The following is a 25,848-nucleotide window of genomic DNA, read 5'->3' as shown; positions in this document are numbered from 1 at the left end:
GAAGTCTTGTTAGTGTTTATATGTTTTGGAATTTTGTCTAGATTTGAATGGCTGTACTTACTACCCTCTGCACCTGCAGTGCATTCATGGAATGGTGTAGGTTGAGAACACAATCTATATAAATATGTGGGGTTTCAGAGCAAAAGGGACCCACTAAGTTGCTATAATCAAGCAGTGCTACTCTAGGAACACTTTCTGGTAACTGTATATAATTCTATAATGTAATTTTGTGAATTGCATGTGAAACACTGTATAGTGGCATTACAGATCTACCAACCGACCAAACACACAAGCAAAATAATACAGAATCTACATAAGGGGCCACAGACATGTGCTCATTTGACTCCTGGTTTTAGAGTTTGTTTTTAGGAAGACTAATTATTTCAGTTATTTAAAGCTATTTATGATGTATTCTTTTAGTTTGAATACACTCATAAAAAATTAAGTAACCATAAAAGAAAGCAATATGGAAGATATTGCAAAGATTAGATTTTGTGTTTAAACTTAGCAAGAAACCTCCTTAGTTGTAAAAGATCAGTTATTATGCATTTTCCTTCATTAATTTATTTAGTGTTTATTACCAATTTTTTAGTCCTCATATTTTCTAGTTTAGATGGTAAATTTTTAGGAAATAAGGACTAGGTTAATGGTCATACTCAGATAGATGCTGGAAGAGGATTGCTGCACCTTCAGTGATTTTAATAATGACATATATTCTTTCAGAATAGGAATCATGATTCACAGAGTTAATTTGCAAACCATTTTTATATTGACATATTAGGAAAGTGAAAGGAAGAGTATGTTTATTGGGTTGTAATGGGGGTAGAGAGGCAGAGAACAAATTTAAATTTGAAGGTTTAGTTGATGGTAACAGGAGTCTTATCAATTCAAAAGTGAGTGATAAATCCTATCAGGAAACAAGGCCACAGAAATGAGTGAGCTCTTTCTTTTTTTGTGTTGTTTGTTTGTTTTTTAATTTTTTTTTTATTTTTTTTTATTTTATTTATTTTTTTTTTTACAGAGAGGAAGGGAGAGGGGTAGAGAGTTAGAAATATCTATGAGAGAGAAACATTGATCAGCTGCCTCCTGCACACCCCCTACCAGGGATGTGCCCACAACCAAGGTTCATGCCCTTGACCGGAATCGAACCTGGGACCTTTCAGTCCATAGGCCAACACTCTATCTATCCCCTGAGCCAAACCAGTTTCAGCATGAGTGAGCTCTTTGGACATTCCTATAGCTAGCAAGCAGCTGATATTTACTCCTTCCTCTTTGCTTACTGTATAGATTTATGTGCGAGCCAGCTGAATTTAATCTTTGTTCCTTTAGAAGTTTTAGTAGAATTCAACCATTTTAATTTAATTGGAATCTTAGACTTATGCCTTTTGTGATGTTTGCTGGAAGGTCCAGATATTTTAATGAATCGCCCAAGATTATATGCAGATTGACATATTTATTGCCGCTTCTTAGAATCAGTTTGAGAGAGATCCCCTGAGAAAAAGCATCCCATCCTATTTTTTGTTCAACTTGAGGCTGATAGTTGGAGCCTGGGAGTTGGGACTTTATCTCCAGTTTTCTTCATCTCTGCTTCCTAAAATGCACATAAATAAAAAATAGATATCCAAATGAAAGCAAGATCCAACCTCTGAAGTGCTCTCATTTTGAAAATTAACATTATATTTTGCTCCCTTTTAATTTTTATTTCTCCTTTATATCATAATAGCCTAATGTGAATAAGATTACTAATTTCAGGGATTCTGTGAGACTAAATAGTGTAGGAACTAGTTTAAAAATTCTATGAGAAATAGCAGTTGTGTGAACAGGAGTAATTTGTAGTGAATAAGCAGGTAGATGAGGGCATGTTTGGGGTTGAACAGCAGGTGGGTAAGACTTCCCAACCTCTTGGTGTGTACCCAGTGAACTGCACGTCTTACCTAATCTCAGAGCTAGCTCTTTAGATCTGTGCTAGTCCCTTACTAAGGTTTAGAGTTGTCTCTTCTCATGTGGGCACTGTCACCTTTTTACTCTGATAAAGGCTTTGCTGTTGGCATTGCTGTCTTCAGTTCTTGCCCATTCCCTTGACCTCACTCCAGGTTTAGTAATACCAAGGTGCCAGAAAAGTTAAAATATAGTTCTTCCCAATGTTAGAGGTTTGTGAGTGTAAAAATACAAGATGAGTTACTGTGTTTCTAAAGACTCCTCCATTTAAAATGTAACCACCTGATTTGGTTTGGCCTAAATCACAGCTCACCCAGGTAATTGTTACATGTTGACTTTTCTATACTTTAGATAAGGTCCAAAATAAACTAGGGATAATATCTTTGAAGTTCATTTCAAGTTCTAATGATTATGGGATTGGCTCTAGAAGTTGGACTCTTATTTTAGAGTGTGGAGCTCCCAACATGATCTTGGTATGTGTGCCGAAGTGGTTATTGAGACTGGGGATTTTATTGAGGCTACTGATGGGTGTAAATCTTGTAGTTTGTCCTTTCCTTTCTCACATTGCAATGGTTTGATTACCCACTCCCCCATCAACTTACTTATTCACTAAACAATATTACTATCTTTTTTTTTTTTAATGAAAGGAATAAGTCAGTGCTGACCTTCAAAAAACTTTCATCTTAATATAGGAAAAAGACATGCTAATACCTCAAATTTTCAAGATGCAACATACTGTACATAAACTGATTTTTTTTTTTTCTAAGAGAAAGGTAAGTTTGGTAAGCAAATGATAAATAAAGATCTTTTTAGGTAACTGCTTGAGAATGGGCATTTATGCCAAATGGCAAAGCAGTCTGTGCAGGTTGGAACTTGAGTAATTTCTTTTGTTTGAAGGCTTTGGGTAGGTTGTAAATAAGAGGCAGAGTTGTAAACAGTCACAGGATTTGTGTTGCAAGCTAAGAGCAGAAAGTTAAAAAAGGCATTGTAAGTATGTGTAATTGAAGAAGGACTCATGGTCTTTTCAACCATACTCATATGTGTGTGACAATTACTTTCAGTAGTATCATCACCAGATCTTAACGATAATGATGCAAGCAGTGGGTTTTCTTTATTTAAATGAAATTGTTTTTTAAATATTGTAGGTAAATATAAAGATGGGCAGTAGATTACTGTATTATGAAATATTATTTTTGGTGTATATTTTGATTAGGAATTAATTCAGAACGCAGAAGATGCTGGTGCCACAGAAGTAAAATTTTTGTATGATGAAACTCAATATGGAACAGAAACTCTTTGGTCAAAAGATATGGCACAATATCAGGGTAAGAGTCAATATTTAGGAATAAGTTTTTACTAACAGGTAATTTTTAGTGACTTATAATACTCTGTTTAATGAACAGTCTAATTACCACTTATACTTCACTTCTTGATATACTTCATTCCACTTCAGATGGTTTTCTTTGCTTTCAGTGGGCAGGAATCTCTGCTAGTTGGTATTTCTAAAGAACAAAGAAAAAAATCTCAGCTCAAATTAACAAGCAGTATAAATTCAGTTGGCTCTTGAACAATACAGGTTTAAACTGCACAGGTCTACTTATATGCAGATTCTTTTTAATTAATATATAGTTTTCACTCTGTGTTCCTGGGTTTCACATCCTCAGGTTCAAGCAATTGTGGGTTAAAAATAATATAATTTTGATCCACAGGTAGGAATATATGAATACTGGATACATTGTTCTATATTATTTTATATAAAGGACTTGGGCATCTTTTTTGGTGTCTGTGGGTTGTCTTGAAACCAGTCCCCTGTGGATACTGAGGGACCATTGAAGTTTTTGGGGAGTCAAAAGTAATTTTCAACTGGATGCACTGGCGCCCCTAAACTCTGCCAACTAACATAAGCCTCTTGTTCTATTAAGTCACTTCTGAGTATCTTATATATTTAGTAACACAAAAATATACCTTTTCCATATATATATATATATATATATATATATATATATATATATATATATATATCACTTCTCTACATTTCGAAAGTAGAGGCTTCTGCTTATAGGATACCCTTGAAATGTTTTGAAGTGAGTTGGAAAGAAATTTTGAAGGAGAGAAAAGAATAAGAAAAACAAAAGACAGTAGGAGAATTATAACCAATAGATTCTAATATCTCCAGTTGTACTCTTTGAAGTGTTTTTGTTTGTTTTTTTAATTCATGATTTTCAGTGCAGCTTTAAAGTCAATAGGATGATTGCAAATGACTATATTAATTACATAGAAAGTTATTGAGAAAAAAGAGGATCAATTCAGACCTTTTCCTGAACACATTTTTAAAGAGATGTAAGTCATATATTTTTTAAAAAATATGTTTTGTGGTTCAGGAGGGTAATCAACATTGTTAAATATTTAAACATTAAATATTTAGTATTTCTTATACCTAATAGATTCATTCTTAGGTTAAATTTGTGATATGAGAGCTGCATCTTTTTATTCTATAAAGAGATGTGGTGAGACATAATAATTAGTCCTAACTCCTGCCATATTTGTGATCTTGGTCATGTCATTTCACCTCCGTTGGTCATGAGAGGATTGAGCCAGTAAGATTTCTTGGGTCTAAGATTCTATGGTTTAATGTAATCATTGTTAAAAAAATACTGAATGTGATGATGAGGGGTGTTTGCTTAAGTCCTGATCCTATACAGTGAGGGCACTGGTATGTAGAGTGGCAGCTCTGATCCTCAAATTTACACCCCCAACAGCCTCCTCCCACTGGCCTGATCACCCACAACTGCCCTCTCCTCTTGGCCCCTAACCACCTCTACCTCGGCCCTGCCACCATGGCTTTATGCAAAAGAACATCCAGAAGGTCTTCTGGAAAAGTCTCCCAGTCAAATTAGCATATTACCCTTTTATTAGTATATGTATATATTTTGCTTCTAGCCTTGACTTTTATTTAAACATATTTGAAACAAATATTTTTACTTAACTGAGTTTGTATATAAGTATACTTGGAGATAGGCTGTTTATTTATTTTAATCCTCATTTGAGGATATCTATATGTTTCTAGAGAGGAAGGGAGAGAAAGAGAAACATTGATATAAGAGAGAAACATCAATTGGTTGCCTCCTATATGTGCCCCAACTGGAGTTTGAACCTGCAGTCTAGGTATGTGTCCTGAACGGGAATTGAACCTGAGACCTTTTGGTGTATGGGATGCCACTCAAACCCCTGAAAAACCTGGCCAGGGCTAAAGATAGGCTTTTAAAAGTCATACCAGGTTAGCTAATTTAAAATAAACGTGGGCACATAAAAGTAGAAATAATCTTTGATATCTTTATTTAACAAATATTTATTGAGGGCCTTACACACTTGCATTTTTAAGAATGTTTTTCTCTTGCCCTAGCTGGTTTTGCTCAGTGGATAGAGCGTCGGCCTGTAGACTGAAAGGTCCTGGGTTCAATTCTGGCCAAGGGCACATGCCTGGGTTGTGGGCTTGATCCCCAGTAGGGGGCATGCAGGAGGCATCTGATCATTGATTCTCTCTCATCATTGATGTTTCTATCACTCTCTCTCCCTTCCTCTCTAAAAATCAATAAAATATATATATATTTAAAAGAATGTTTTTCTCTTATATTCAGATAAGTATGCTGTCTTTGGTGGTGTAATCTTAGATTACAGAATTTCCTCCTTTATTAATATTTAGTTTTGTAAATGAGAACTCTTTAGTTCAACTTGTTTTTGTTTCTTTTTTACATAATCATGACAAAAAGCTCAATTTGCTACATCAGTTACAGAAGAATAATAGATCTTACCCAGTTTCACATTTTCCTAAGGATTTCAAGGATATGGTTAATTAAGAGACAGACACATGTAAAGGCAGCAAGGGGATGTCTTGGATTTCTAGCACCTCCTTCTTGGTTCTTTCATGCTGTGTGAGGACACACCATGGCCCTAGTTGAACACAAGTGACCTCTGAGTGATGCCAGCAGGCCTTTAGGTACCCAAACCAAGTTATTTTAGTCATGAAAAACGTTCGTGTTTTTCTCTGATAATTACATAGCTTGGGATATTTTCAGGAAATTATGCCTTCTAAATCTATAAATTCCAGGTTTATTTTCAATAAGCAACCTTCTAAAAACATTCACTAGATTGGGTCTTTTCTGCTTATAAATATTGTTATTGTGTTTGCCTAGAAATCTGTCAGCAGAGTGTTTATAAGGAGATTTTGGCTTGGGTATTCTCTTTAAGAGGAGAAAATAGAGTACAGCCTGCTGCTTGCTAACCCTTTCCTCCTCAGATAATCCTTTGTTTTTTTTCCGTGGGGGTTTATTCTTTTTTCATATCACTCAGAACCAAGATCACACCCCTTTTTATTTTATTTTATTTAAAAAAATCAATTTTAAATATAATACTGTTACATGCAATAAACATTAATATTTCGAGAAAAATTATTTTAAGTATAATAATGTTACATGCAATAAATGAATATTTTAATAAAAATTATTTTAAAAATAATGTTACATGCAATAAACTTAAGTATTTCAAAAAATGTTAGAAGGGATGAGGACACATATGTAATACCTTAATCAATAAAAATAATAAATGAAAAATGATTTAACAAAATAATATTACTCAATAAAAATTAATATATCAAGAAAAAATATTTTAAATATAATAACACTACTAAAACTGTATTAACATAGTATAATGTCACCAAAGTTATAGGAAATATTAAAAATCTGCAATAACAGTATTACTTCTATTATATTCAAAAATATTTTTTCCTCTGGCTATATTTTGGTTCATTAGTTTATGTTGTTCGTTATATTCCACAAATGAGTGAGATCATGAGATATCTTTCTCTGACTGGCTTATTTCGCTTAGAATAATGCTCTCCAGATCCATCCATACTGTTGCAAATGGTAAGAGTTCCTTCTTTTTTACAGCAGCATAGTATTCCATTGTGTAGATGTACCACAGTGTTTTAATCCACTAATCTGCTGATGGGCTGTTTCCAAATATTAGCTATTATAACTTGTGCTGCTATGAACATATATCCTTTCTGATTGGTGTTTCTAATTTCTTGGGATATATTTCTAGAAGTAGGTCAAATGGGAGCACCATTTTTAATTTTTTGAGGAAACTCCATACTGTCTGCACCAGTCTGCATTCCCACCAGCAGTGAAGGAAGGTTCCTTTTTCTCCTCATCCTCACCAGCACTTGTCATTCTTTGATTGTTGATAATAGCCATTCTGACAGGTGTGAGATGGTACTTCATTGTCATTTTGATTTGCATCTTTTGGATGATTAGTGACTTTGAGCATATTTTCATATGTCTCTCAGCCTTCTGTAGGTCCTCTGTCTAAAAGTGTCTATTTAAGTCTTTTGCCCATTTTTTTTATTGCATCGTTTATCTTTTATTAAGTTGTATGAGTTCCCTGTAAATGTTGGAGATTAAACCCTTATTGGAGATAACATTGGCAAATATGTTCTCCCATGCGGTGGGTTTTCTTGTTGTTTTGTTGATGGTTTCTTTTGCTGTGCAGAAGATTTTTATTTGATATAGTCTCATTTGTTATTCTCTTGTTAGAAGCTGTATCAGTAAAGATATTGCAACGATATAGGTCTGATATTTTGCTGCCTATAGATTCTTCTAAGATTTTTATAGTTTCTCATCTTATGTTTAAGTCCTTTATCCAGTTTAAGTTTATTTTTCTGTATGGTTTAACTTAGAGGTCTAGTTTAATTTTTTTGCACGTATTTGTCCAGTTTTTCCAACACCATTTATTGAAGAAACTGTCTTGACTCCATTGTATGCTCTCGACTCCTTTGTCAAATATTAGTTGAGCATAATGGCTTGAGTTGACTTCTGGGTTCTCTATTGTGTCAAATTTATCTATAATATATGTCTCTTCTTGTGCAAGTATCAGGCTGTTTTGAAAACAGTGGCTTTGTAATATTCTATCTAATAAAAGAGTAATATGCAAATTGACCATCACTCTAACATACAAGATGGCCACCCCCATCTGGTCAAAGATGGCTGCCCCCATGTGGACACAAAATGGCCACCAAAAGATGGCCTGCAGGGGAGGGCAGTTGCGGATTCCAGGTCTTCAGGGAAGGGCAGTTGAGGGGGGACTAGGCTGGCAAGGGAGGGCAGTTAGGTGTTACTGGGCCAACAGGAGAGGGCATTTAGAGGCAACCAGGCCTCCAGGGGAGGACAGTTAGGGGCAACCAGGCTGGCAGGGGAGGGCAGTTAGGGGCAATCGGGCCAGCAGGGGAGCAGTTAAGTGTCAATCAGACTGGTAGGGGAGTGGTTAGGGGGTGATCAGGCTGGCAGGCAGAAGTGGTTAGGGGCAATGAGGCAAGCAGGAAGGCAAGCGGTTGGGAACCAGCAGTCCTGGATTGTGAGAGAGATGTCAGACATCCCTCAAGGGGTCCCAGATTGGAGAGGGTGCAGGCTGGGCTGAGGGACACACACCTCCCCTGTGCATGACTTTTATGCACTGGGCCTCTAGTAGTTTAATATCTGGTATTGTGATCCTTCCAACTCTGTTCTTTTTCTCAGGATTGCTACAGCTATTCAGGGTATTTTTTTATTCCAGATGAATTTTTGGAAAATTTGTTCTAGGGCTGTGAAATATTCTCTTGGTATTTAAATGGGGTTTGCATTGAATCTATAAATTGCTTTGGGTAGTATGATGTTGATTCTACCAATCCGTGAAAATGGTATAGTCTTCCATTTGTTTATGTCTTCCTCTATCTCTTTTTTGAATGTGCTGTAGTTTTCCAAATATAGGTCTTTTACCTCCTTAGTTAAGTTTATTCCTAGGTATCTTAATTTTTTTGTTTCAATGATAAATGGGATTGTTTTTTAGTTACTCTTTCTGTGAGTTCATTTATTGGTGTATAAAAAAGCCTTAGATTTCTGGGTGTTAATTTTGTATCCTGCTACATTGCCAAATTCATTTATTAAGTCTAGTCATTTTTAAAAAATATATTTTATTGATTTTTTTTTACAGAGAGGAAGGGAGAGAGATAGAGAACTAGAAACGTCGATGAGAGGAAAACATCGACCAGCTGCCTCCTGCACACCCCCTACCGGGGATGTGCCCGCAACCAATGTTCATGCCCTTGACCGGAATCGAACCTTGGACCCTTCAGTCCGCAGACCGACACTCTACCACTGAGCCAAACCAGTTTCGGCAAGCCTAGTCATTTTTTGATGGAGTCTTTAAGGTTTTCTATATCATCAATAGCAGTTTTCCTTCTTCTTTTCCAATATGTATGCATTTTATTTTTTCTTCTTGTCTGATCGCTATGGATATCACTTCTAGTACTATGTCAAACAGGAGTGGTGCAAGTGGGCATCCCTGTCTTATTCCTGTGCTTAGGGAAAATGGTTCGTTTTTGCCCATTGAGTATTTGTCATATATGGCCTGTTTCATGTTGAGAAATGCTCCCTCTATTCCCACTTTGCTGAGACTTTTTATCAAAAATGGGTGTTGTATTTTGTCAAGTGCTTTTTCTGCATCTATTGATATGATCATGTGATTTTTGCTTTATAGTTTGTTTATGTGATGTATTATGTTTATTGATTTGCAAATATTTTACCAGCCTTCCATCCCTGGAATAAATCCCACTTGGTCATGGAGTATCATCTTTCTAATGTAAGCTGGATCTAATTTGGGAGAATCCTATTGAAGATTTTAGCATCTATGTTCATCAGGGATATTGGCCTTTAATTCTTTTTCTTTCTACTGTCTCTATCTGGTTTTGGAATTAGGATAATGATGGCCTCATAAAAAGAATTTGGAAGTGTTCCTTCCTCTTGGATTTTCTGAAATAATTTGAGGGATATAGGTGTTAGTTTTATCTGTTTCATCCACATTGTCCAGCTTGTTGGCATATAGTTAGTTGTTCATAGTATTTTTTTACAATCCTTTGTATTTCTGTGGTGTCAGAGGTTACTCCTCCACTTTTGTTTCTGATTTTATTTATTTGGATCCTCTTTATTTCTTGATGAGTCTGGTTAATGATTTGTCAATTTTGTTTATCCTTTCAAAGAACTAGCAATTGGTTTCATTGATTTTTTTTTTTTTTGTCTCTATGTTATTTATTTTTGCTCTAATTTTTATTATTTCCTTTTTTCTACTTACTCTCGGCTTTTCTTGTTGGTCTCCTTCTAGTTCTTTAAGTTGTAGTATTAAATAGTTTATTGCTAATATTTTAATTTTTTTTTTTTTTTTGAGGTAGACCTATAGTGCTATGAATTTCCCTCTCAGGACTCCTTTTGCTGTGAACCAGAGATTTGAGGTTGTAGTGTGTTCATTTTCATTTGTTTATAGGAAGGTTTTTTGTCTTTTTTAAATATATTTTATTGATTTTTTACAGAGAGGAAGAGAGGGATAGAGAGTTAGAAACATCGATGAGATAGAATCATCGATCAGCTGCTTCTTGCACACTCCCTACAAGGGATGTGCCAGCAACCAAGGTACATGCCCTTGACCAGAATCGAACCTGGGACCTTTCAGTCCACAGGCCGACGCTCTATCCACTGATCCAAACTAGTTTCGGCTATACGAAGTTTTTTATTTCTTTCTTGATCTCATTGGTAACCTGTTCATTGTTTAATAGCATGCTATTTAGGTTCCATGTGTTTGAATGTTTTGGTTATTTTTACTATAGTTGATTTCTAATTTCATTCCACTGTGATCTGAGAAGATGCTCAATATGATTTAAATCTTGAACTTATAGAGACTTTTGTGTCCTAACCTGTGGTCTATCTTTGTGAATGGCCCATGTGCACTTGAGAAGAATGTATATTCTGCTGTTTGGGGTGAAATGATCTATAAATGTCTATAAATTAATCTGATCCAGTGTGTCCTTTAGAGTCTCTGTTTCCTTGTTAAGTTTTTTTTTCGTTTTTTTTCTGGAAGATCTATCCTGTGAAGTCAGAGGGGTGTTAATGCCTCCTACTATGGCTGTGTTGTTGTTGGTCTCTTTATTAAAGTCCTAGAAGTTGATTTATATATTTAGGTGCTCCTATGTTGGGTGCATGTATGTTTACCAGGGTTCTGCCTTCACAGTTCCAATCCTCTTGTCAGATTGATCCCTTTAGTATTATGTAGTGACCTTTGTTGTCCCTTGTGATGGCCTTCATTTTAAAGTCTATGTTGTCAGATATAAGTATTGCTACTCCAGCATTTTTTCTTTTCCATTTGCATGGAAATTTTTTCTTTTCCATTCCTTCACTTTCATCCTGTGTGTGTCTTATTTTGAGGTGGGTCTCTTGTAAACAGCATATGGTTGGGTCATGTTTTTGAATCCATTCTGCTACCCTACACCTTTTGATTGGAGCACTTAATCCATTTACATTAGTTATTATTGATAGGTACTGATTTATTGCCATTAAATTTTTGTATGGCTAGGTTTCTCTCTCTGTTTTTCTGTTCATTACAGCAGTCCCTTTTAGCATTTCTTATAATGCCGGTTTGGTGGTGATGTACTCATTTAGCCTTTTCTGGTCTGGAAAGCTCTTTATTTGACTGTCTGTTTTGAATAATTAGATCAGGCTTAAACTCAAAGCCCCCAGGGACGTCTCTGCCTATAAACTGATAGGATTCCTATCTCTCCGGGACTTCAGTTTTTGTCTATGGGTGCCTGCCAGCCCTTTCACACTTCTTCCCCCACTACCAGTCTCTATGCAGTTTTCACTTTTGGTCCTCAAGTGTCAGAGGACCAAAACTCCTGAGAGTTTTCCGTTGATTATTCAGGAAGGTTTTTTTTGTACTTTAGTTGTAAGATCAGTTTGTTCCTGGGAGCATCCACTTGCTCTGCCACCATTTTTATTCTCCGAGAACACCCTTTTTATTAGGATAAATGTGGAATATTTTAAATTGATCTCAGGGATAGAGGCAGAGATTCAATGAGACTCAAGTAGATTGGAGCAAAGACAAAATATACAGCTTCCCTCTTCATTCCAGGATGAGTAAGATCGGAATTATACCTTGATTAAAAACCTTAAACAATATCTAGATTTTACCTGCTAGATGCAGAAACCAGTTAAGAAGGCTGTGTCTATCTGCCTCTCACCCAGGTCTCTGTTTGCTGAAGAGGGCTTGTGTATGTGCATTGCCTGGTGATGACAATGACAAACCAGGGTGTGAGAAGAGCTCTGACAGCCACAGATAGGACAGTTACACTTAAAGTATTTTTCACCTGTTCCTTCTTTCTAGAGTTGCACTGATGTGTAGGATAGGGAACAGTAGTTCTGTTACTTCAAAAAAACTGTGGATGGTGGGGCTGTGATGTGAGGAGGAAATTCTTTATTATAGGAAATACTTTTTTATTTGAAAAAAAAGCAAGCATCTATTATTTTGTAATTTAACAAGTGTTTTATAAAAGTAGTCAGGCATTAAAAGGTTGCTGCCCAGTTTTCTAGTTAACACCAGGAAGGAAGGGGTGTACTTCGTGGCTGGATTTCTAATTCCCTTCCGTGGATCTCATAGCTATGCTATTTTTTTCTAGATTCTGGCAAGAGGTTCATTTTCAGCCCTGGTGTTCAGTGTTGTGAGTTTTTGTGGTTGGTCTTTGTTTCTTTGTTGTCTTATGTATTTATAATGGGCATTTGGAGCAGGCAGAACCAGGCCATGCTTGCTAGATGCCATTTTTAAACCAGCTCGAATTAGCTGTTGCATTTATTTTATCAATATTTCTATAATGTTTATTTTGTTAATGATAAACACTAACATTATCATATACTACTAATAATATAACAATAATAATACCTGACTTTTTTAATGTGTCTTCTCAATGCTGCATATTGTACCGAGTCCTTCATCTGTATTGTCTCATTTGATCCTCAGCACTTTGCTTTGTGGGCATATACTGTTCTCATCCTTATTTTACATGTGAGGAAACTGAGCCTTAATGGCTTTAGTTTTGCCTGAAGTGATAACATAGACTGGGTCTGATATTCAAACTTACCTGGCTCTAGAATCCACTTTAATAACTTTTTTCTTTTTTTATCCTCAAAAAAGCCTCAATAGTCTTAGCTATTTTCATATTCCTACTTTGACTATTTTACAAATAGCAGTCACACCATTTTTGTAAAACAACTATGTTGGGCCCACATCCACATATCTGTGCTTGATTTTATAATCACATGAGAAGAAGCTTCTGGGATGCTGGGATGTTTTCTATGATTAATTTGGATGAATGTTACACAGGTTTATTCACTTTGTAAGAATACATCAAACTGTACACTTAAAACTTGGTACTTTATTGTAGGTATAGGCTCTGGCAAAATTAGGTTATACTTCAGTAATATTTTCAAAGAAAAGTATTTATTATTTTAAAGTATGATAAGTTACTATAGTTGAATATATTCAAAGAATATTAGAGATTCTGAATATAAATCTAAAAAAGTAGAGTTCTAAAAATATTTTGTGCAGAATTATAATTAAAACTTTTTAAAGGAACTACTTTAGAGACAGGGTGATATTCTTCTGATGTGCTTACTTAAAAATGTGTCAAATTAAGGACTTTTTAAATTATATAAGTAGTGCCTTGTATAGAAAAATATAGAAGCTGCCAAAACAAATACTTACGAGATGATTATTGGATTATTACTCACTTTTTTAAATAATCTACACTAATAAAAGAGAAATATGCAAATTGACCATTTCACGATGCCCACCAGCCAATCAGGACTGAGTATGCAAATTAATCTGACAAATATGGTGGTGGCTCTGCCCCCCAGCCTCTCTGGGCAGTATGCATGCAGGTGCAGAGAGGCCAGGTGGGGCAGAACATAGGCTATTAGGAGGAGGGTGGGGGCGGAAGGAGCTATCGGAGCCGTGCTCTGGCTGGAGTGAAGACTGAAGGCTTCTGCCAGAGCAAAGATGGAAGGCGGTGGCCAGAGCGAAGGCCTGGGTCCCAGGTACTGGAGGAAAACCAGTGCCAGCAGACAGGGAAGGAAGGCCTATTGTATAATACAAATCTTCGTGCAGTGGGCCTCTAATCTATCTAACTATATATTATATATATAAGCCTAAGGAAGGCCTATTGTACGAATCTTTGTGCAATGGGCCTCTGATCTATATAAAAGCCTAAGCAACTGAATACTGAATGACCAAATGACCTGTCGACTGGTCATTATGATATGCACTGATCATCAGGCGGCAGATGCTCAATGCAGGACCTGCCCCCTGGTAGTCAGTGGACTCCCGCTCAGCTGACCGACCCATCTAGGCAGCCCGGCAGCAGCCACTACCTCCCTCAGTAATTCTGTAGATCCAATTTCTGGAGAATGGGCCAGGCATCGATGGACTGGTGCCACCAGCATGATCCCAACAGCACCACTGGCCTCCTGGAAGTTGGCCTTGGGCACCATGGCCACTTCCCCACCCTAGAGGCTTTGCAAGGAAGAAACTATATTAAAGCAGCTGCCAGGTGGCTCCCAACAAAAACTGGAGGGTGGGGGTGGGATGTGAGGAGGAAATTCTTTATTATAGGGAATACTTTTTTGTGCAAATGTCAGCAGGACGGATTCAGATCCAAGCTGGCAAGGGTATCTCACTGCCTGCCCGGAGGGCCAATCGGGTCCTGCCCCTTTCCCCCACCCGCCTCGGGATGAGCACCAGACACAGGGCTCATGACTGGTGAGCACCGCTGTGGCAGCATGAGCCTCTCCCTACCAGGATTGACTAGGCGCAAGCCCATGGCAGGCGCAGCAGGGCCTGGGTGAGCAGGAGTGGCAGACGGCATTGAACTGCCAGTTTCCGCCCGATCCCTGCAGGCCACCCCAAAGGACCCTACCTATGCATGAATTTGCACACCGGGCTTCTAATATTTTAATACGGTTTCTTCAAATACCAGTAGAAAGTCTCCTTAGTTTACTTATAAATAATCTCACTTGCAAAAAATAACTAATATGCTATTGAGAAACATACTTACAAAGTGATAAATTTCCTTGTTTGCCCTGTATTTTGAGTGTTTACATAAGTACCATAATACCCTTAATTTTTTCCTTAAAAATATTTTTATTGATTTCAGAGAAGAGAGAGGGAGAGAGAGATAGAAACATCAATGATGAGAATAATGGATAGGCTGCCTGCCCCTGCACACCCCACACTGGTGATCAAGCCCACAACCTGGGCATATGCCCTGACTGGGAATTGAATCATAACTTCCTGGTTCATAGGTTGATGCTAAACCACTGAACAACGCCACCTGAGCTAATTTTTCCTTTTTGAATTTTTGGTCAACAGTTCTATATTCCCTTTGCTGGTAATTTTTACCATTAATTTGTTCTTTATTTTTATTCTGAAAACAGTTGGCATTATAGGGCAGAATTCAATCATACCATTCACTTTTCATCTTCCCATCAAATAAGCAACTTTATATGGAGGAATTTCTTAAAAGAGCTGAATACCTTAGCATACTTCTTTCTAATATGTGCATGTGCATTTAACATTCAGGCTCAGCTCTCTATGTATACAACAATGCCGTTTTCACCCCAGAGGACTGGCATGGTATTCAAGAAATAGCAAGAAGCAGGAAGAAGGATGACCCTTTGAAGGTTGGAAGATTTGGAATTGGCTTCAATTCTGTCTATCACATAACGGGTATAGTATTCGATTTCAATCTTGATATTGAAAATCGTTTTAGCCTGTAGTGTGTCATTTATTTGGTTAACTTCAGAGATGATACTGTTTTAAAAAGTATTTTTTTCCATTTATTTTTCTGTCAGTGGTAAGTGTGTCAATGAAATATCTGTTTTGAGTTTTCAGAAATTACCATGGTAACTATATCAAAGCTTCATCATATGATGCTAATGTCATTAGCATAAAGTTAATGTCATTATAATAAAGTTAATGTCATTATAATAAAGTGTGTAATCAGTATAATATATTGAGTCATTTTATATGGGGTTTGAAATGTAACTCTTGAAATGCTTACATAAAATTGTTACTCTGAAATACTTTACACTGGAAATGTTTGAGTCACTCAAACCAATTCTCACATACTCTTATACATATTTTTAAATACCAGGAGGTTAAGGAGGAAGATGTAATATTTAATGGTATCAAATAACTGACGGAATAAAGATCTTTGAAGTGATTCTGGTTTCTCTACATTTTTCTCATAAAATTTTTGCTCTTAAACCTATGAGTATTTTAAAGATTACTTTGAAATCATGGTTTGTAGTTACAACAGGAAATACATGAACTTAGGATAGACATCTCTAAGAGTATATAGCTATTCTTCCAGAATAAAAGCTCTCAATATTTACTATAGTTTGTAATAATATATATATATATATATGGAATTGCATTATACTTTAGTTTCAAATTCTTTTTGCATTTTGAATTTGCAGGAGGAAAGATTGACTTAGCAGAGATATAACTATAATTAGAATGATAACATACTATATCATCAAAACTGGGACACTCATGATATTATTATTAACTGGCCTAAACTGTAATGGCCTCTGATGCATGGGACATAAGGTCACCCTCATTATAGCCCAATTTTAGTAAGCCTATATTTTTGTATTGCATTTACCTTGTTATATATTGTATAATATTGTATTAAGTCATAATACTCATATAATAAAATTAATTCATAAATTACAATTTTATATTACTACTAAAGGCCCAGAGCATGAAATTCGTGCACTGGAGGGGGGTACTCTCAGCCCAGCCTGCAATCTGGGACCCCTTGGGGGATGTCCAGCTGCCGGTTTAGGCCTGATCCTGGGAATAATCCTGGACTACTGGCTCCTAATCACTCACCTGCCTGCCTGCCTGATTGCCCCTAACTGTCCACCCCCCCTGCTGACCTGATTGCCTCTCATTGCCTCTGCATGCCAGCCTGGTCACCCCCAACTCCTCCTTCCCTGCCAGCCTGGTTGCTCCTAACTCTCTTTCCCCCCAACCCCCCCACTCTGGCCTGGTCACCTCTTACTGCCTTCCCTGCCAGCCTGGTCGCCCCCAACTGCCTCCCTCTGCCAGCCTGTTTGCCTCTAACTGTCCCCTCCTGCCAGCCTGGCCGCCCCCCCAAATGCCCCCAACCACCAGCCTAGTCACTCACTGCCCACCCCCTGCCAGCCTAATCACCCCCAACTGCCTTCCCTGCCAGCCTGGTCATCTCCAGCCTCACCCATCCCCACCCCCTCCACCCCCCCACCCCACCCCCATCGCCACCAGCCTGGTTGCCCCATGCAGCCTGCTGTTCAGTCATTTGGTCATAACTCACTAACCCCCCTGCCGACCTGGTCGCTCCACACAACCTGTTTGTTCAGTCATTTGGTTGTCCCTCACTAGCCCCCCTACTGGCCTCTTGTGAGAGTGTGATGATCGATTTGCATATTACCTCTTTATTATATAGGGTTACACATGTCTATTAATGTTTATGTGTTAAACTATTTGAATATTATCCCTCAGATCAGTTTTTAAGTATGGGGCACATATGTGAATGGCATAAGTGTGGAGACTGTTGTACAAAAATGAATTGGTTAGTCAGAGGCTGGCAGACTGCCAATATCTGCATCTCCCTCAGATTTGTTCCCCATTACAGAATAACCACATTTATGTGCAGTAGTATTAACTGGAGTACTGTTCTCTAATCTAAGGATCTGTGAAGGTCATGGGTCATGCTGTAAAATGTCAGGCAGAATTTTAATAATGGGAGTGTACACAGTCTATGGACGAGGGTGTCACAGACCACACTTTTGATTGATTTAACAGCTAGGTTTGTGGATATAACATTTCCTGCTTTAAATACTGAGAGTTTAGGAGTTGGTGGTTGTGACACCTGAGCCTGCAGTTGATGGCAGTAAACATTAAAGGTGGACGTCATTGGAGCTGCATCAATCAAGGAGGTTAGGTGCTCAGCCAGCCTGAGAGGCAGACCCAGGTCACCTCGGGCCGTCCCCAAAGGCACCAGGTTGAAGGATTTCTCACATGCGGCAGTTCTGACATGTCTGATTGTTCTGCCAGTGTTTGCATATCACTTTGCTTCTGGTTAAAGAACAGGTGAAGCAGATCAATGTAGTGATCATGCTATACAAAAATATGTGTCTGGAAGCCATACCCTTAGATTCAGTGTGGTGAGATGCTCCCAACCTGAGGGACACATCTATTGTGAGGAGCATAGGGATGCACATCAACCAAGGGAACGCATTTCAACACTCACTGAAGGTCAGATGCTTACTGAGTAATTTGGTGGCAGGATTTTTCCTGATATTTCTTGCCTCCTTCCTTCAGAGAGTCTACCATTAAAGTTTTCGTTTTGAGCATAGATGCAACTCTGTTCTGTTTAATTGGGTTCACATGGCTGTGGGGTTGAGTGTAGATATCCAGTGACTTTACATATTTTAATTGTTTAATAAGTGTTGGAAGATATATCTTAGGTTTTCATAATAATCATGTAAAATCTTTATGCTGTTACTTATTGAATCAAGAGAGAAATCATTATTTTCATGTTCAAAGAATTATATTTTTGTGCTAAATTTAATTTTTTTCTTTAGATAAATCTATTTTGGAGTCACTCTATGCCTTATGCTTTTTCATGTGTAATATTTTTATTTAAATTAAAATTTGAAAACTTAAATTTTTAAATTTTATTTTATTGTTTAAAGTATTACAAATAGTAGTGCGTATGTCTCCTTTTTCCCCCTCCATTGACCTCTCCCTGGCCTCCCTTACCCCCTCGCAGCATATGCCATTTCTCCCCCTTCATGCCACTCCGCCCCCCGCCCCAGTGTCTGTGTCCATTGGTTATGCTTATATGCTTTGCCTGTGTATCTATTTATGTTGTTCTTTATTATCCATAAATGAATGATATCATGTGTTATTTATCTTTCACCGACTGGCTTATTTCACTTAGCATAATGCTCTCCAGTTCCATTCATGTTGTTGGAAATGTAATATTTTTATAATAATTATGCATTGTAAGTATAATTACAACTTTCCATTAAACTTCAGAGTTGATCATGACTGCTTAATTTTTATTTATTTGTTTGTTTGTTTGTTTGTTTTTTTACAGATGTTCCTTGTATTTTTAGTGGTGACCAGATTGGGATGTTGGATCCTCACCAAACACTTTTTGGTCCACACGAATCAGGTCAATGTTGGAATCTCAAAGATGACAGCAAAGAAATTAGTGAACTTTCAGACCAGTTTGCGCCATTTATTGGCATTTTTGGAAGCACCAAGGAAATGTTTATAAAAGGCCATTTTCCAGGAACATTTTTCCGTTTTCCTCTTCGCCTACAGCCTTCCCAGCTTAGTAGTAACCTCTACAATAAGCAAAAGGTTCTTGAGTTGTTTGAATCTTTTAGGGCAGATGCAGACACAGTGCTGTTGTTTCTGAAGAGTGTGCAGGATGTCTCCTTACATGTCCGAGAAACTGATGGAACAGAGAAACTAGTGTTTAGAGTGACTGCTAGTGAGAATAAGGCCCTAAAACAGGAACGGCCAAATTCTGTCAAGATTCTGGAAACTGCTATAAGTAACTATTGTAAAAAGATTCCAAGCAATAGCATAACCTGTGTGACATATCATATAAATATAGTTTTAGAAGACGAGAGTATGAAGGACACACAAAAGACATCTTGGTTGGTGTGTAACAGTGTGGGTGGGCGAGGAATTAGTAGTAAACTTGACTCTTTAGCTGATGAATTGAAATTCATCCCAACCATTGGAATAGCTATGTCTTTATCAAACCGAGATGATGAAGAAAATGGAGCAACATCTGATTTCTCAGGAAAAGCATTTTGTTTTCTTCCCTTGCCTCCTGGCGAGGAGAGTAAAACGGGCCTTCCCGTTCACATCAGTGGGTTCTTTGGCCTGACCGACAATCGCAGAAGCATAAAATGGAGAGAGTTGGACCAGTGGAGAGATCCGGCTGCCCTGTGGAATGAATTTCTGATCATGAATGTTGTCCCTAAAGCCTATGCTACTCTGATCTTAGATTCTATAAAACGCCTGGAGTCAAAGAGGAGCTCCGATTTTCCCTTGTCAGTTGACATAATCTATAAACTTTGGCCTGATGTGAACAAAGTCAAGGTGCACTGGCAACCTGTGTTAGAGCCTCTGTTCAGTGAGCTGTTCCAGAATGCGGTTATTTATTCTATTAGCAATCACTGGGTCAAGTTGGAGCAGGCTTACTTCTCAGAACTTGATGAAAGTTTGGAACACACAAAGACTGTGCTCAACTACCTCCATAGCTCAGGAAAGCAGATTGTCAAGGTACCAGCGAATCTGGCTGCAGCCGTGCAGCTCACTGCCTCCAGTGAGAAACCTGTGCGGAAGGTGACCCCGGCGTGGGTGCGGCAGGTGCTGAGGAAGTCTGCACACCTGGGCAGCGCTGAAGAAAAGCTTCACCTCTTAGAATTTGTGCTGTCTGACCAAGCTTATAGTGAACTGCTTGGGTTGGAGCTGCTACCTTTACAAAATGGAAATTTTATTCCCTTCTCCTCATCTGTATCAGATCAAGATGTTATTTATATTACCTCAGAAGACTATCCAAGGTATAGAACACACTTTAAAAAATATGGATTTACTCTTAGAGACTCCTGTCCCTGCTCACATTTACAGTCCTTTATTATGAAATGCATCCATTATCAATGTAGATTTTATAAGAAAGACTTTCGCAGAAATATAGTACTTTTAAAAATATGATTGGATAAATGTTTACATCATAAAGTGAAACTATTCACTTTTATCAGTTAAATTATCTGAAGCCTGGCCAGGTAGCTCATTTGGTTAGAGCACATGTGTCAAACACAAGGCCCGCGGGCCAAATCCGTCCCGCCAGGCCTTGCAATGTGGCCCGCACCGCGCTGTCATCACTGCACTCCGCTGCGTTTCCATCACAATGACAGTTTATGACTGTTCAGTAAACCATTCGGCCCGCAATTTAGGCTGGATTTTAGATTTTGGCCCCTTCTCTGATTGAGTTCGACACCCCTAGGTTAGAGCATCATCCCCATATGCCAAGGTTGTTTATTTGATCCCTGGTCAAGGCATATGGAAGAATCTACCAATGAATGCATAAATAAGTGTAATAACTAGATGTTTCTTTCTCTTTCCCCACACCTTCCTCTCAATATAATCAGTTTTTTATAAAGTTATCTTAGCAATTTTTTTCAAAAATTTTAATAACAAAATGGTTATTAAGTGCAAATAATAACTGATTTGTCAATGGTTTATAGTGAAGGCTCATTAATATTTTATCAAAAGTATTGCTGTGTGATTTGATATGTGCATTTATATAAAATAATACATTTAATTGGCGTGAAGTTATTTAATTATTTTAGAATTGTTAGAAGATTATAATGTGGTCCTTTTGCTTTTTAGGTCCCTTTTCCCAGGTCTTGAAGGAAGATTTATTTTGGATAACTTGAAACCTCATCTTCTAGCTGCTTTAAAGGAAGCTGCCCAAACCCGAGGTATTATAGTCTAGCTTTTAAAAATAAACCTATTTATAAAAAACTAGAGACCCAATGCATAAATTTGTGCATGGGTGGGGTCTGGTCGGCCTGGCCCCAATCAGCGGATTGGGGCTGGGCCTGTTGGGAGGAGGAAATGGTGGGAGGTTGGCCGGCCAGCCTGCCCCAATTGGGGCAGATCTGGGCCAGGCTGGCTGGGGGAAGGGGCCACAGGTGATTGGCTGGTGGGTCCCACCCCCAGTTGAGGTTAGGGGGCTGAGTGGGGGTGGGTCTGGCCGTGGGGAGGGGCTGTGGGCAGTGGACCAGCCAGCCCCAGCCCCAAGTGGTGTGAGGGGTGTAAACGGGGGTCAGCGGCCTGGGGGAGGGACCATGAGTGTTTGCCCGGAGGCCCTGCCCCTGATCAGGGTGGGAGGGACCTATCTAGAGAGGGACCTGGTGGGGGGAGGGTCTGTAGGATGTTGACTGGCCATCCTCATCCCCTATTGGTGTAGGGGGTGTGATCAGGGATAGAAGAGCCAGGGAGAGGCTGCAGGAGGTTGGCCAGCCAGCCCCACCCCCTGTTGGGGTGGGCAGCGATCAGGGTGAGGGCCAACCAGGGAAATGCAGACAGATAAAATGAACTCACAACAATGTCAGGGAAAGGGACTCCTAGGGCCCTAGCAAAGGATAGATATCCTTTATTAAAAATTCTTTTTAGGAAAAGACAGAATAGTTTGGGGAAAATTATTATGGTTCTAAGTTTGATATTATCTTGCAACTTTTGTAAGCATCTTTTCCCTTCTAAGAATATTGCCTAAACTTTTTTAAAGTTAGATATTATCTTGAAAATTCTGGTTTCATTTCACTGGTTAAGGTTGTAAAGCATATTATTTGTGATGTGTCTTTTATAGCATACTAGAGGCCTGGTGCACAAAATTCGTGCACTGGGGGGAAGGAGGAGTCCCTCAGCCCGGCCTGCGCCCTCTCGCAGTCCAGCAGCACTTGGGGGATGTCTTATTGCTGAGGACTGTGAGGAGCAGACCTAAGCCAGCAGTCGGATATCCTTAGCACTGCTGTGGAGGTGGGAGAGGCTCCTGCCACCGCCACTGTGCTCGCCAGAGCCATGAGCCTGGCTTCTGGCTGAGTGGCACTCTCCCTGTGGGAGTGCAGTTACCAAGGGGTAACTCCTGTGTTTAGCATCTGCCCCCTGGTGATCAGTGTGTGTCATAGTGACCAGTTATCTGCCATTTGGTCGATTTGCATATTATCCTTTTATTATATAGGATGCTATTTTCAAAGGAAATGACAGAAAGAAAAGTTGTAATGATTGTACATCTTAATTCATTTCAATATAAACTAAAGGAATTGGAATGGGGGAGGCAAATTAAGGATGGAGTCGAAGTGAGACTAAAGGAAAATGAATATGTGAAAACTGTTAGCCATAAGGAATCTGTAACTATGAGGTAGCAATTGTGACATTGATGGGAATTGTCATCTTCAAGTAGCTTTTTTGGGAGTCTGAATATGCATTCCTATAACTCTGCCATTGTTTGCTCCAAAGTTTTACAAGTTGTTATTTTTCAAATTCGTTACTATATTCTGGTATAAAAACTTTACATTGAAATATAATATGCATACAAAAAAGTATACATATTATAAATGTAAGCTTAATGAAATTTTGCAAACTGAAAACACCTAGATAAAAAAAACAAGATCACCAATACCCAGAAACTCCTCCTATGCCTTTTTCAGTTCTGCTCACTCAGGGGTAACCATGATCCTGCTTTTAATCACACTGACTAATTCAGCTAGTTATTTGTCCTATCTATAAAAGGAATCAAGCAGTATGTACTCTTCATATCTGCTTCTATTACTTTAATATTTGTGACATCATCAAAGTTTTTGCATGGAGTAATAGATCTTCCTTTATTATTGCTATGGTATTTCATTGTGCAATGTATTACATTCTTTTGAAGAGAATATTTTTGTTAATGGCCAATAGTTTCTGAGGTGGATATGAATTTAGAAATCTGCCAAAAGTTATTAAGAGCTAGTCAGGTAGAAAGGATACAAGGCCAACAGAATAATACTGTGCTTTTTCTCAAAGATTTTTAAATGTCCAATGGCACAAAGAATGGAAACCACTTGCTTTTCTAGTCGTAGGTGGATGGGTTGCCTGTTGTTATATTTTTAGGGATGTGTTAAAATATATATAATAACTTAGGTAATTTGACATCTTTAGAGAGTTGAGTCTTCCCACTTTGTATGTCTTCATTTTCTCATCTACTGTGGATTCTGATTTTCTATTTTGGGATTATTTCATTCACAGTGTACTTTGTCTCTGACTGTTGGTTAATATTCTTTGGACTCTTACACTAGATGGGATGTCTTCACTGTTTTGTCATTCATAATGTGTGGCTTAGTTCTCCAGGAATTGGCTCTATGTTCACTTTTTTAAAACCTTGATTTGAGTGTTAGGCTACCATTCTTATGATTATTTAATAATCTTTTTCAATATTTTTATTTGGCTAAATGGGTGACAGGTAACTGTGTCCTGGGCATCTTCCTTGTTATTTTTATACTAGAGGCCCAGTGCAAGAAATTCGTGCATTGGGGGAGTGTCCCCCAGCCCAGCCTGTACCCTGTCCAATCTGGGACCCCTCAGGGAATGTCCATCTGCCAGTTTAAACCAGTAGTCAGACATACTTCTCACAGAGACTGCTAGCTCCCAACCGCTTGCCTGCCTGCCAGCCTGATTACCACCTAATCCCTCTCCTGCCAGCCCAATCACCCCCAACTGCCCTCCCCTGCCAGCCCAGTCACCCCTGATAGCCCTCCTTTTCCGGCCCTGTCTCCCCCAACTACCCTCCCCTGCCAACCCAGTTTCCCCCAACTGTCCTCCCCTGCCAGCCTGGTTGTCCCTAACTGCTCTCCCCTGCTGGCCTGGTCACCCCTAACCACCTCTGCCTTGGCCCCACACCATGGCTTTGTCCAGATGGACATCCTGTAGGATGTCCGAAGATGCCAGGTCTATCTGGTCTAATTAGCATATTATCCTTTTATTAGTATAGATGTGATGATATCCTGTATAATATAGGATCATTAGTTTAAAAAAATTTTTTTATTTTGTTCCAGTCAAAACTTACTTTATTGCCATGAACAATTTTAATATTTTGGGAGCACTATAATAGAGGGGTTGGTGTGGACCCAAAAAAATGGCCCTGACTTTCCTTTCCTGAGATCTGAGTTAGTAAAGATACACAGAAAGAGGTCCAGCAGGTGTAAAAATCACCAGTGTGTTACTGATAATTCTGGTGTTAGAGATCATGACTCATGTGAGGCAGTGGGCTTCTATAATTCAACTCCATAATTAAACCGATTACACAGCCATCTAGTCTCAGGCAGCACTGAATACCACAGGCTTCTTTATGGAGGACCTGCCCTCAGAAGGAAACTTCTGAGCAGGCATAGATTCTCTCTGTTTACTTACCAATCAGACATGCCATGCCACTTGCTGGAGAGGTACAGAAGGAGGGATTAGTGAATGTGGGAGAGGGAAGCTAAAAGTATTATATTTACGGAGCTCCCTTCTTATGGTAGGAAACATCACAAATATTGGACATTTTTTGTTCTAATGATTATGCAGTTATTTTGTTGACACAAAGCACTGTGGACTTCTGTTTACTGATTATCAGTAAAAAACTTGCCAGTTTTGAAAGTAGTGCTGCATAAAATTAAAACCTGTTTTTTTCTCTGCAATAGGTACTTCTCTAATTCTATAGCTCAAACAAAATCTGTCTCATTATTTTGATAGTTTTACATTTTACTTGCATCACATTAAAAGTTGTAGGCTAAATATTAAGTTATTGCTTGTATTTTCCCCCAAACTCTACTGCTCTTTTCCCTTTAGCAATTAGGCAAGCATGTTTTAGTCTTCCTCATTTTGGGGAAAACAAAACAAACCTTGACTTTGATTTCCTTTCTTACATTCTGTCATAGTCCAGCTTCTAGAAGGAGCAGTGTATACTTATGGTCTATGTAGTAGTCTCCTTTATCCATGGTTTTGCTTTACATCGTTTCAGTTACCTATGGTTCAGTAGCCACCTCAGTTATCAGATAGACTATCACAGTGCTGTGTTCAAGTAACCCTTATTCTGCTCTATAATGGCCACAAAGCACAAGAGTAGTGATGCTGGCAAGTCAAGCCAGTGTTCGGACATCCCTCTCACAATCCAGAACTGCTGACTTCTAACCGCTCACCTGCCTGCCTACTGATCACCCCTAACCACTCTGCCTGCCTGCCTGATCGCCTCTAATAGCCTCTGCCTGCCTGATTGTCCTTAATCCCTCCTCTGCCTGCCTGTTTGATGCTCCTAACTTCTCCCCTGCCATCCTGATAGCCCCTAGCCGCTCTCTCCTGCTGGCCTGATGGCCCCTAACCACCTCTGCCTTGGCCCCACACCGTGGC

At 38.6% G+C, this 25,848-nt stretch overlaps 1 protein-coding gene across 3 annotated transcripts in view; it reads left to right on the top strand.

Moving 5' to 3' along the window:
- SACS (sacsin molecular chaperone) overlaps positions 1–25,848 on the top strand; it is a 51,808-nt gene that overhangs the window by 9,039 nt on the left and 16,921 nt on the right. For 2 of the 3 annotated variants that reach the window (XM_045588611.1, XM_036456221.2), the window contains exons 5-8: positions 3,152–3,263; positions 15,424–15,570; positions 18,995–20,480; positions 21,310–21,401. In XM_045588611.1, the coding sequence (XP_045444567.1) occupies positions 3,152–3,263; positions 15,424–15,570; positions 18,995–20,480; positions 21,310–21,401 (1,837 nt within the window). The remainder of the gene's footprint in view (positions 1–3,151; positions 3,264–15,423; positions 15,571–18,994; positions 20,481–21,309; positions 21,402–25,848) is intronic. The other variant, XM_045588612.1, reaches the window with a different exon arrangement.

The sequence above is a fragment of the Pipistrellus kuhlii genome, unplaced genomic scaffold, assembly GCF_014108245.1.
Source record: "Pipistrellus kuhlii isolate mPipKuh1 unplaced genomic scaffold, mPipKuh1.p scaffold_m20_p_3, whole genome shotgun sequence".
Classification (NCBI taxonomy): domain Eukaryota; kingdom Metazoa; phylum Chordata; class Mammalia; order Chiroptera; family Vespertilionidae; genus Pipistrellus; species Pipistrellus kuhlii.
This window is presented reverse-complemented; position numbering and strand designations above follow the sequence as displayed.